The 12364-nt window shown below is 48.5% G+C and overlaps 1 protein-coding gene across 3 annotated transcripts in view; it reads left to right on the top strand.

Annotated features, from left to right (window-relative positions):
- ENTPD3 (ectonucleoside triphosphate diphosphohydrolase 3) overlaps nucleotides 1-12364 on the top strand; it is a 37700-nt gene that overhangs the window by 10142 nt on the left and 15194 nt on the right. For all 3 annotated transcript variants that reach the window (XM_027040757.2, XM_027040758.2, XM_053221631.1), the window contains 2 exons: nucleotides 4163-4280; nucleotides 12008-12158. In XM_027040757.2, coding sequence (XP_026896558.1) covers nucleotides 4163-4280; nucleotides 12008-12158 — 269 coding nt within the window. The remainder of the gene's footprint in view (nucleotides 1-4162; nucleotides 4281-12007; nucleotides 12159-12364) is intronic.

Below are 12364 nucleotides of genomic sequence, written 5' to 3'. Positions count from 1 at the left end.
ACGTTGTTATGTTTGTGTTTTCATAACCTTGAACGTTGTTTTGCCTCTGTGTAAAGATGACAGTTGGTTACGAGAGCCGGCTCCACAATGGCCTGTGGCGGGTGGGGGTGGGCTGGAATTTTCCTTAAGACCCTAATGAAAGGTCATGATAGCTGGCTATTACATGCTACCTTGGCTTACCTAACCTTGGTCTATCGGAGTTTAAGAGCAGAACTATCAAAACTCAGTCAAGGGTCAACGCGTCCCCAGTGCCATTTTCGTTGTTGCTGGTCCAACCTGCTCCACCAGCCTGAAGAGTAAACATGGTGGCATCATTTCTATTTTTCACTCAGCTCCCCACCTGCTTCCTTCTCATGAAGTCCAATCTCTTCCTCTCGAGACTTCTCCCTCCCCAGCCCCAATCACAACTGTCTAGAAGCCCTGGAGTTTCTCAGTCCAGTATGATCAGTACCCCATTGCCACTGCCCCTTGCAGCCACAGGACATCAGTGTCCAAGAGGGGCCTACGTAGTCCCGCTCAGGTCACATGAGATCCCCGTATTGAGTCACACTCCCGTGCTTGGCCGTTATTCTCCAAAGCACAACCACGAGACCAGGCTGTGCTAAAACCATCCCTTTGTAGGGGCACCTGTGTGACTCAGTCGGTTAAGCGTCCGACTCTTGATTTTGGCTCAGGTCACCATCTCATGCTGCATGGGTGTAAGCCCCGCCTTGGGCTCTGCGCTGACAGTGCAGAATCCGCTTGGGATTCTCTCTCTCCCTCTCTCTCTGTCCTTCACCACTTGCATTCTCGGTCTGTCTCTCAAAAACAAGCAAACAAACAAAAAAACATTCCCTTGTAACCCTCATTGGTTATCAGTCATCAGCCGGGATCTCTGGTGCCTTGTGGCCCTCCCTGGTTACCCCTTAGAGAGCAAAAGTTGGATAATTAGTTTCTTCCTTTCCAGACAGATGTGGCTTCTTCATCACATTGGTCCACCTCCTCTGTAGTCAGATCTGCATACTACTTAGCTACAAGCTTGCTTTTGAGGGACTTTTTGTCTGAACAAAGAAAGTCTGCTCTACGCACCAGGCATCTTTTTTTTTTTTTGAGAGACAGAGAGAGAGAGTGTGTGCATGTGAGTGGGAGAGGGGCAGAGAGTGGGGGGGGGGGGGGGAAGAGGATCTGAAGCAGGCTCCGAGCTGACAGCAGAGAGTCCAATGCGGGGCCCGAACTCACAGACTGTGAGATCAGGACCTGGGACAAAATTGGGTGCTCGACCGACTCACTACCGAGGCACCCTAGGCACCTCATTACTAAACAGTCAACCCTGTTAGACCTGGTTTCCTTGGAACTCAGTGAAAGCATGGGGGCTGTGTGTAGAGGTCTGATGGCCAGTTAGAACCAAGCTCGGACCCAAGTCTGTGACTGTGGGCAATGATTTACCTCTGTGAGCCTCAGTTTCCCCATATGTCAAGTGGGAAGGATGACCACACCTGCCCTGTAGATGCAACACTAAAGCACTTTGGGCAATGCCTGGCATATTAGAAGTGCTCCACAAATGTGTATTACTGCTAGGATCCCTCTTATTATGCCAAGAGGGATGATGATGGATGATGATGACAGTGCTAATAACAAATCTAAGAAAACTGTTCTTACGACTTTTGCTTTTGTTAGAAGCGCACACATCCCTTAAGTTTTGGATCATGGGGTTCTCACGGAAGACTGTTTCCTTTTGGTTAACCCACTGAGTGTGTCTTCAGTTCTACATTCAAGCCACGTTCTTTTCTGACACCGCGTTGGACAGGGGGTTACTCACTGCCCAGCTGAACTGAATGAAATCAGTCCCCATCCCACCCACTCCATCAAAACACATTGAGTTCCGCTGATTTAGGTAAGGGAGCTCTCGAAAGACCAACTTTTCCACTTTGGAAAACGTCAGCGAACAGTGGTGGGGTGGATACCTAGTCCTCAGGAGTAGCCCCGGGCTCAGGACCGGTCCCTGTCAGCACATCCAGCAGGTGCCCGAGGGGAGGGCCAGCTGCGCCCACCTTGGTGAAAATTGGATGCCAGCTGGGATGACGATGAACGTGAAAATGGCCCTTCTTCCTCCTTCCTGAGCTTGGCACAGCAGCCCCAAGCCTCCTTCACAGGGAAAACGGACTCTTTGTGAAGAGCTGGGATCCAGAAGATCTGGGAAGGGTGGGGACCCTGCGGAGTGGTTGCTCACGTGTGCTCCCTCCTGTAGTCAGGACCCGGTGTGGAGGGGCCAGGGGCCGGTGCTGGGCTGGTGGGGGGTCGGCAGCAGGAGGGAGGAGAGAAAGCGGACTGGTAGGGAGGCTCAGATCGCTTGAGTGCCTGGTTTCCTTCAGTGCCACCTGTGCGTTAATCTCCGGGTGAGCAGGCTGTGAACAATGCCTTCCTTGTTCCCCCGGGGGGTGTCATGTCAGGATCCCCGTCAGCATTCGTCAGACTGAAGGCTGAGATTAGGAGGGTGTCTAAGTTCAAATACCGACGGACGCAGGATGTTCTGTCTCAATATAATGGGAAAGCTGCGATTGAGGAGCTAGGGCCACCCATTTTTATTCGGTCCCCTTGTTTCAAATGAAACAAGTGTTTGTTGATAGTAGAAAGCTGGAGCCCTCCCAAATGGCTAGCATCAGGGAATTGGTTAAATGGATTATTGTACATCTCACGGAAGAGGTGTGGAATGTATTGAAAGCGATATCAGTATTTTTATTGGCGGCGAGAGATGTACATGATATACTTTTTATGTAAGAACAGAGCGTTGGAAAAGTCTACGTACAGTATAATCCTGGGTTGAATTGAAAACATATGTCTGACCGCATTTTCATATATGTAGCTGTATGCACAGGCGGCCATTAGAAAAGATGTATAGCAAGGTGTTATAACAATAGTGGGATTTGAGGGGCATTATTTACTTCTCTTTCCTCTGGTCTTTGTGGTTTTGTTTATTTTGTTTTGTTGATCTTTCCATATCACCTGTGTTTATTGAGCAGCCACGAGTGTTAGGCATAGGGTCTGTTTACTTCTGCAAGTTAAGTTGTCTGTACATGAGGAAACCCAGAGACGTTAGGCCTCTTGCTACCTAGGGTCGCAAAGCAAGCAAGCATCCGTCTGAGTTCGACCTGCTTCCAGAACCCAAATCCATCTTCCTCCCTGAGACCAGCTAGCTTAACCCAACAGCAGTGGAATTGGAGAAAAGCTCCAGAAGCCTCCACTGCCCTGGGCTGACTCCGGGCCCACGCACATACTGACCTAGGTCAGCATTACTCATTCCAATCCCCGTAGGCTGCTAACGCATGCCCTTTCCTGCTCAGGCTTGGTCCAGGGCCTGGGCCGGGCCACACCCTCAGGGGAGGAAGCTTCCTGGTGCCTGCCTCAAGGTGGGGACATGGTCCAGGACTCCTAGCCTGCTCTCCTGTGCACAGCTAGTCCTGACACTGCTCTGGCAGACCCCCCTGTCTGTCCATGTACCGTGTTACCAAAGGGGGACAGTATGTCAACGTTAGTTGGCATTTTGGGGTTTTTCTCCTGAATTATGAATACCTTCATTCTGCAGGCCAGTGCAGGTATTGACGTGTGTCACCCTTGTGAGAATTTCCTATATTTACTTCAGGCTTATTGGCCTGGAAGTTTGAAGAACAGAGGGCAGCAGGCGACTGACTATTTTCATTTCCCTCCTGAGGCCCAGGTGGCTTCTGTCCCCCCACCTCAGAGGTCTGGAAGAGGAAGAATCAGGGAACAAGTAAGATCCTCGGAGTATTAATTTTCAACCTTGGCTGCCTATTGGAATCACCAAGGGAGCTTTAGAAACTGCGGATGCCTGGGTCCACTCCCGGAGATTCTGATTTAATGGGTCTGGGATGTGGCCTTGACCCTGGGAGTTTCCAAAACTCCCCAAGTGATTCTAATGTGGGCCAAGAGTGAGAACCATGCCCCAGAACACCTGACCCACCCCACCCCCATCCCCTTCCCCCACAGCCCAAGGAGACAAAGTTGGTTTGGAGAAACTCGGTTTTTCCCCTTGGTCAGCCCCTCCCCAAATGAAGCAGTGTGGATTACCCTCTGGAGAGTATTCGGGGTTCTCGGTGGCCCGTTGGAAAAGAGTCCTCAGAGAGGCCCAGCCCATTTCTGACTCTCCCTTCCCCCTTTTGTTCAGTACGGAATCGTGCTCGATGCCGGGTCTTCCAGAACCACCGTCTACGTCTATCAGTGGCCAGCGGAGAAGGAGAATAATACTGGAGTGGTCAGTCAAACCTTCAAGTGTAGTGTGAAAGGTAAGGCCCGGACTGTGTGCAGGAGGCCCAAAGGGAAGCAAGGGAGAGTCCTAAGGGCCTTGAGAGGCCTGGAGGGATCCCAAGAAGCTGCCTGGAGGCAGGAATGAGCACTGCACTGGGCGTCAGGAACATATGTCATCCAATGGTAGTGGCACTCCCCATCCATGCAGTGACCTTGGGCCAGTCACCCCCTTCCTCTGGGCTTCAGTTTTCTCATGTCTAAAACATGGCGGTGCGTGGTGTGAGATTTTACCCTGCCACATTTGCTTGAATACTGACGGAAGGCACAAGTCTCCTGGGTCAGAACAAAGGATGGTTTCTTACTCACAGTACTAGCAGTAGGCAGAGTATCAGCATTTTCTTGTGCTGGTTCTCTGAGTTTCACTTTGCACCAGGTGATGTAAGGAGGGCCAGATAGTATCTGCTCGCACGGTGGATCGTATTACAGAAGAGGAACCCCGAGATTAGGGAATCTGAGACATTTTATAATGCCTGCCTTTTGATCTGGGGAGAAACACTGCCTCTATCTTCTGAGCCTTGAAAGTATAATCCGGAGCAAAGGCAGTCGGGGCTTCTGCTCGTAGGACATGCAGAAACATGAGGGAGTCGTGGAAAATTGTATTCCAGTAGGGGAATTGTATTCTAATTGGCTGTATATGTCAGGGTGGGGATTGGCGGTGGTAGAGATAGATGGACAAGGCATAACCAGACGGCCATGGCTCGGGTCCAATAAAGCTTGATTTATAGACCCTGAAATTTTGAATTTCATACAATTTTCAAGCATCACAACATATTCTTTTAATTTTTTCCCTAGTATTTAAAATTGTAAAAACGGTCTTAGCCCACGGGCTGTACAAAAAAAAAAGGTGATGAACTGGATTTGGCCTGAGGGATGCCCACCCTTGAGACAGAACATTCTCGGCATCTTTAATGACCCTCCACAACATAGCCTGAATTTTACATTCACTGTTTCCTTTGTCCTTCCTACAGTTTCATCCTTATGCGTTTAGTTTTTCCTGTTTTTGAAAGCGGGATCAAACATGTATACACATAAATGGAGTCAACATTTATTCTGTAATTTGCTTCGTTTACGGACGTCGGGTTTTTAAGATCCATGTGTGTTAATAGGGAGGAGAGGAAGCTCATACGTTCTTCCCTGTTGATGGGCATTTGTGTTTCCATGATTATGGAAGAGATAAGGTTGAGTATATTTATATTTTAATTTACTTATAACATTATAAGTTATAAATATGCTTATGTATTGTATATTTATATGTCACATGATCATTTCTGGTTTTGTGAAATTCCTATTCTTGACTTTTTCTCATTGACTCATTGGGGTTCTTTTTTTTTTTTTAATGTTTATTTATTTTGAGAGAGACACAGCATGAGTGGGGAAGGGGTGTAGAGAAAGGGAGACACAGAATCCGAAGCAGGATCCGGGCTCCGAGCTGTCAGCACAGAGCCCGTCATGGGGCTCGAAGCCATGAACCGTGAGACCATGACCTGAGCTAAAGTCGGTCACTTAACCGACTGAGCCACCCAGGCGCCCCCGGAGTTCTTTATACATATTGTGAATATGAGTGCCCAGCTAGCATTATTATTATGTTGTTCTCATATTTCCTCACAGCTAATGACTTGTCTTTTTAAGTCTCTTCATTGTGTCTTTTGGTGAATAGGAGTTCTTTTTATGTAGGCACAATTATCAGTCTTCTTTTTTATGGTTTTGCTCTTGTGTATTTAAGAAATCCTTTAGCCTGAGATCATAAAGATATCCTTCAGTGAAAGTTTTATAATCTTGTCTTTTATATTTAAGGTTTATTTATTTTTGAGAAGGGGGGAGAAAGAGAGAATGAGTGGGGGGAGGGGCAGAGAGAGAGGGAGACAGAGAATCCTGAGCAGGCTCCACACTGTCAGTGCAGAGCCCAGTGTGGGGCTCGAACCCACAAACCGTGAGATCATGACTTGAGCTGAAACCCAGAGTCAGACACTTAACCGACTGAGCCTCAAGTACCCCACAATTAAGTCTTTGGTACACATAACCAACCCCAGTTAGTGTGTGTGTGTCTGTGTGTGCCTTTTTATTCTTTTAAATGTATTTATTTAAATAACTTATTGTTTAAATAAATTATTTATTTAAATTCAAACACAGTGTAGTATTGGTTTCAGGAGTAGAACCCAGTGATCCATCCCTTATGTGTGTGCCTTTCTAAAAACCACCCTCTTCAGAGCATCATGATCTCTGACTTGGCCTGGAGCTTCCTGACCAGGATGTTAACACATCCTGAATGTGTTACTGAGGTATACCCTCAGCCCACGGACAACAGGTTAGAGACCCTGGACCGGTTCCCCCCCGCCCCAAGCAGCCTCCTTCATTTGCCTCCATGATCTGCCCAAAGATAATCATCTCTGGGGTCATGGCATTGAAAAAGCTGGGAAGCAGAATTAGCTTTTCCCACAGGGAGACTAACAGAGATCTTTGAATAACAGGGCGAATTCTGATCATCTGCCTTTCAATGGAGGGCAGCCAGGAGCTCACCTACCCTGGTACCTAGGTGTCCAGGTTAGGTTGTCGATGAGCGGATATTGAGACAGAGTTTGGGATGCAAGGTAATTGTGAGAGATCCATACCTGTGGGGGGAAGGGAGAAGGAGGAGGACTGGCCAGAAAGAGAAGTCATACTGCCACATGGGCCTGACGGAGCTCCGGGCGATCAGTTATCTTGCATGGCCCAAGTTGGCTAGGCTGCGACATCCCCGTTGCCCTCAGTTGTTGGATGGCGGCATCCTGGGAAGAGCAAGACGTTGAGCAAGGCAGCTGTCTGCAGCTAAGGCAAACCATGAAGGAGCGGACAGCGGAGACCCTAAGCCTTTATTTGAAGGGGCGTCTGGCTGGCCTCTCTCACAACAGGGCACTCGGATGTTTTCTGAGTACCGATTGCGTTGTTATCCACAAGACACGGGTGGCCACGGCCTTGCTCGGAGCTCAGCCGGAGATCCCCTCTCTGCTGTCCTCACTTCTGAGCCATCTCCTCCCCTTCAAGCGTGAAAGAGGGCAGCAGGATGTTCATTTTGAAAGGTGAGACCAGCCACTTCCAGAAAAGAGAGGGTCGTGTAGGGTAGTCGTTAAGACGTCACCTCATCCCTCCTGTGTGAGTTCTGGGATGTTTCTGACCTCTCTGAGTTTTGACCTCTTCATCTCTAAAATACGAAGCATGAGAATAGTAACGCCCATCCCCTGGGAATCATTTGAAGATTCAATGACGTGATATGTGTAAAGCAGGTAGCAAATGCACGTGGTAAGCACTTAGTAAGTGTTAGCTGTTATTATTCATGGCACGGTTTAGAGCTCCTGGATATTCTTGCCACGAAGTTAGTCTGTCCAGATCTGTCTTTAGACCCAGAGAGCAATTCAGCCAAGTCAGTCCTGATGATCTTCTGGCTGTAGGGGTAGATGTGACCTTCATGGGAGGGGCCCTTGGCCACCCAGGATGTGATTTAGGGGAGGGGCAGGGTCATGGAGCCCACATCATATCCATAAATGAGTCTTCCCTTTGATCATAGTAGCCTCAGGGATCCATATATATACTCCAAATGACCAGAAGACCACAAACTAAATCGCAAAATACAGAGTTGAAGTTTGGCAAGTGCCATCGCCTTGAAGACACGTGGCTTCTCCAAGGATAATTTGGGTTTCTGGTTTCCCAGTTGCAAATTTCCCAGGGCTCCCCTGCCTTGGCCAGTCTGAGGGGGTGGTGAACGCTTGCTTGCCCTGCAGTGTTTCCCAGATACCCAGGCTCTTGGAGATTTCTTTCTTGTGGGCGAGGAGGGACCTGGTGAGTATCATCACTCCTCACTTGCCGCTGTTTTCCTGAGTTCACCGGGTGCTGCCTTAGCTGCTGGTCCCCATGCTGGTGTCTGAAGCTCTGGCTGCTTGTCGTAAAGCCATTCCCTGGAGGGCACCGGTCCCCTTACACGCCCCTCCTGTCTTTCCCGGTGTGCGGTGCTCAAGCCTGCTGCTATCTCCTCCCACAAAGGACATTCACGTGTTCCCTTTAAACCAGTGCTTGAACTCTACTGGGGCCTAAGTGTAGCCATCTCCTCCACTGAAAGGCCTTAAGGAGTTGCTTTGGGGACCTGGCCATTACAGTTTTGAAAGCATCCTTTGCTTGGGTACATATCCTCGAGTAAGTTTTGTGTCATCTGTCCAGCCACCTTTCTCCAGATTGGAATAGCAATACCAACCCTCCTTTCTTAGGGTTGTGAATCCCAGGATCCCATGAGCCCAATCCCGACTTCCCTCTAGGAGGCTTATGGGACCTTATGCAAATAGGTCTCAGGTGGCATGCTCAGATACCCCAAGTTTTGACATTCCAGCAAGGTTCCTAACCAGTCCCTTTCCAGAGAGCAGCCCTGGCTGATCCAGATTGAACTGCATGATCCCCTTAGTATAGAGTTTCATACTGGTTTGAAAATCTCATTGGCTGATTGATTCATTTATCTCATAAATATGTATTGAGTGCCAACTGTTTGCCGGTAACTGTTCTTGCTGGGGATTCCAAACTGAAATATACAGGGGCACCGGGCTGGCTCAGTCGGTGGAGCATCTGACTCTTGATCTTGGGGTCATGAGTTCAAGCCCCACATTGGGCATAGAGCTTATTGAAAAGTAAATAAAAAATAGGGGCGCCTGGGCGGCTCAGTCGGTTAAACATCCAACTTCGGCTCAAGTCACGATCTCATCGTTCATGAGTTCGCACCCCGCGTCGGGCTCTGTGCTGACAGCTCAGAGCCTGGAGCCTGCTTCCGGTCTGTGTCTCCCTTTCGCTCCCCCTCCCCTGCTCACGCACTCTCTGTCTCTCAAAAATAAACATAAAAACTTAAAAAAAAATAGATAACAATAAATTGAAAATAAAAGATAAATAAATAGATAAATAAAATATACAAAGTCTGTGCTGTTGTGGAACTTGCATTCGAATCAAGGCGATGGATCAGAAATAAATGGGTGTGAAACACGTCAGGGAGAAAGCAGCGAGGTAGGCGGACAGAGAGCGGTCCTGCTGTTTTTGACAGGACCATCAGGGAAGGACAAAGAGGGGACAGTTACACAGAGGCAAAGTGCAAGAGTGTGAGCCATACACATTTTTGAGGGAAGAATGTGCCGGACAGAGGGCCCGGCAAGGGAGAAGGCCAGGGGTGGAAGCCGCTCAGCGTATTCTAGGAAAGGCAGAGGGGCCGGTGTGGCTGGGGCAGGATGAATAAGAGGACGAAAGGTGAGAGATGAGGCCAGAACTTCGGCCAAGGCCAGCTCGTGGAGGCCCTGAGCTGCAGTGAGGCGTCTGACTTGCGCTCAGATGCGGCTTCCTCGGACTAGACTGGGAGGCCACTAGGAGATTCTGGTCAGGGGACTAACATGGATATGACCTCTACGTTTCACGGAGCATTCTGGATGTAGGACGTGGAGTCAGAGGCTGCGACTGGAAGCTGGGTCACCAGGGCTATTATGACGTCATGAGGTTATGATGTCATGAAGTTACGACGCGACGGTGGTCTGGCCGAGACTGCACTTGTCAGCGTGGGGCGAGTTTGCTCCCCAGAGAACATTTAACAATGTCTGGGGACATTTTTGGTTGTCCCCACTGGGGTTGGGGATACTGCTGGCATCTAGTGGTGGCCAGGGATGCGGCTAAACATTGCGCAGTGCGCAGGACGGCCCCACAGCAAAGAACTGTCCGGCCCCAAACGGGGGTAGTGGCAACGTGCAGAAACTGATCTAGAACAGTGCTGGGGAGGGAGGGGAGGAAGTGCTCAGATTTGAGAGGTATTTTGAAAGTAGAGCCCGGGCGCCTTGGGCGGCTCAGTCGGTTAAGCGTCTGATTGCGGCTCAGGTCATGATCTCGGGGTTCATGGGTTTGAGCCCTGCATGGGGCTGTGCCCTGGCTGTGCAGAGCCTGCTTGGGATTCTCTCTCTCTCCCTCTCTCTCTCTCTCTTCCCCTCCTCCACTTGTGCATGCGTGCACGCTCTCTCTCTCTCTCTCAAAATAAATAAATAATCTTTTAAAAAAGAGAGACTCAAGAGACACACAGTAGCCAACTGGAATGGATGGAATTTATTTGGACTCTAATTCAAACAAACTGGGAGAGAAAAAGAGAGAGGTGGGGGGAGGGGGAGAGGGAGGGAAAAGATGAATATGGAGAAAACGGGCACCTTAACTAGAATTTGGTTCTGGTCATTTCTACAGGCGTAATAGCAGGCAGGCGCTCACGCTGCTTTAAAAGAATTCTTGCCTAACCCTACTTTCAGTTCTTTCTGTGATCGTTCATTTCAGCTTCATGGAGATTTCTGACCAAGCTGAGGAACCCTGTCATGGGTTTGTTTGAGTTATAGGTCTCTCTAGCTGTGTTATTTCTTGTTGACATTGATAAACGTGGACTTTTTGATATTCTTTCGTATTTAATGTTTAGGACAACATCTTAAATTACATATAGTTATGCCACAACGTTTCCTGAAGATAAATCATGACAAGATTCCTTTTTTCCCTCTATGTTTGAACACATGGAATAGATTTGAATTTTTGTTTCATTTTTCCTGTCCCACCTTTTACTGTGTCTCAAAACCCATTGGGTGGAAATTCTGTGAAGAAGTGAATTTACTAGAGCACCTTGCTGGCTCAGTCAGTGGAGCATGTGACTCTTGATCGTGGAGTTGTAGGTTCGAGCCCTGCGTTATATGTAGAGATCACTTAAAAATGAAATCTTTAGGGGCGCCTGGGTAGCTCAGTCAGTTGAGCATCTGACATTGGCTCAAGTCATGATCTCTCTGTTCCCGAGTTTGACAGCTGACAGCTCAGAGCCTGGACCCTGGTTCAGATTCTGTGTCTCCCTCTCTCTCTGTCCCTCCCCCACTCATGCTCTGTCTCTCCCTCAAAAACAAATACACATTAAAAATTTTTTAAATAAAATCTTTAAACAAACCAAAACACAAGTACACTTTCCAAAAGGCAGGTCGTGTGAAAGGAGACTAGAGAGGCAAAAAGCAGATACGATTATTGCTAAACAAAAAGAAGAAGAAGAAGAATTATTTGTATATTTTAGTGAAACATAGTGAAGTATTTCAAGAATGAAATGAGGGGCGCCTGGGTGGCTCAGTCGGTTAAGCGTCCGACTTCAGCTCAGGTCACGATCTCACGGTCCGTGAGTTCGAGCCCCGCGTCGGGCTCTGGGCTGTTGGCTCAGAGCCTGGAGCCTGTTTCCGATTCTGTGTCTCCCTCTCTCTCTGCCCCTCCCCCGTTCATGCTCTGTCTCTCTCTGTCTCAAAAATAAATAAACGTTAAAAAAAAATTAAAAAAAAAAAAAGGAATGAAATAATACCATCTCTGCAGTAGAGAGCAGATGACACCAGAGGTGATCATTGTGAGAGCTGGGAGGTGGGTACAAGGGGGTCCATTATACCTTCTTCCCTACTTTTATTGATGTTTGAAATTTCCGTAATGAGACCTTTTTCTTAAGCAGATCCTGTTTCATGTTTTCACTTTTGTAATTCCTTCCTTCTGTATTTGGGGCGTTGACACTTCAGTGTGACCACACGGGACTTAGCACCTCCACCTGTTTTCAACCCCCCTACTCGAGCCCACTGATTCCCAAAGCCGATCTGGTGTTTATTTCGAAGTTGTAGTGCTCTTGTTGGTTCCTGGGAATGCTAAGAAGTGCTGACTGCTTGCTCCTCAGGCTCTGGGATCTCCAGCTATGGGAAAAACCCCCAAGATGTGCCCAAAGCCTTTGAGGATTGCATGCAAAAAGTCCAGGGGCAGATTCCAGCCCACCTCCATAGATCCACCCGCATTTACCTGGGGGCCACGGCGGGGATGCGCTTGCTGAGGTAAGGGCTGGGGTGGCCCCACGGAGCCCATCTGACCGAAATCAAGAATGTGTTGAGCCTTGCCAAGAATGTAACTCTCTGCCTGGGGACAAATCCGAAAGAAAGAAGCCCATATTCTGCCATAAATTTAGGCTCTAAAAGTTGGGACGCTTTTAGTCTTTATTTTAATACCCAGAAAGAGACTGCTCTAAAAGGGATTCCCTCCA

The sequence above is a fragment of the Acinonyx jubatus genome, chromosome C2, assembly GCF_027475565.1.
Source record: "Acinonyx jubatus isolate Ajub_Pintada_27869175 chromosome C2, VMU_Ajub_asm_v1.0, whole genome shotgun sequence".
Taxonomy (NCBI): Eukaryota; Metazoa; Chordata; class Mammalia; order Carnivora; family Felidae; genus Acinonyx; species Acinonyx jubatus.
This window is presented reverse-complemented; position numbering and strand designations above follow the sequence as displayed.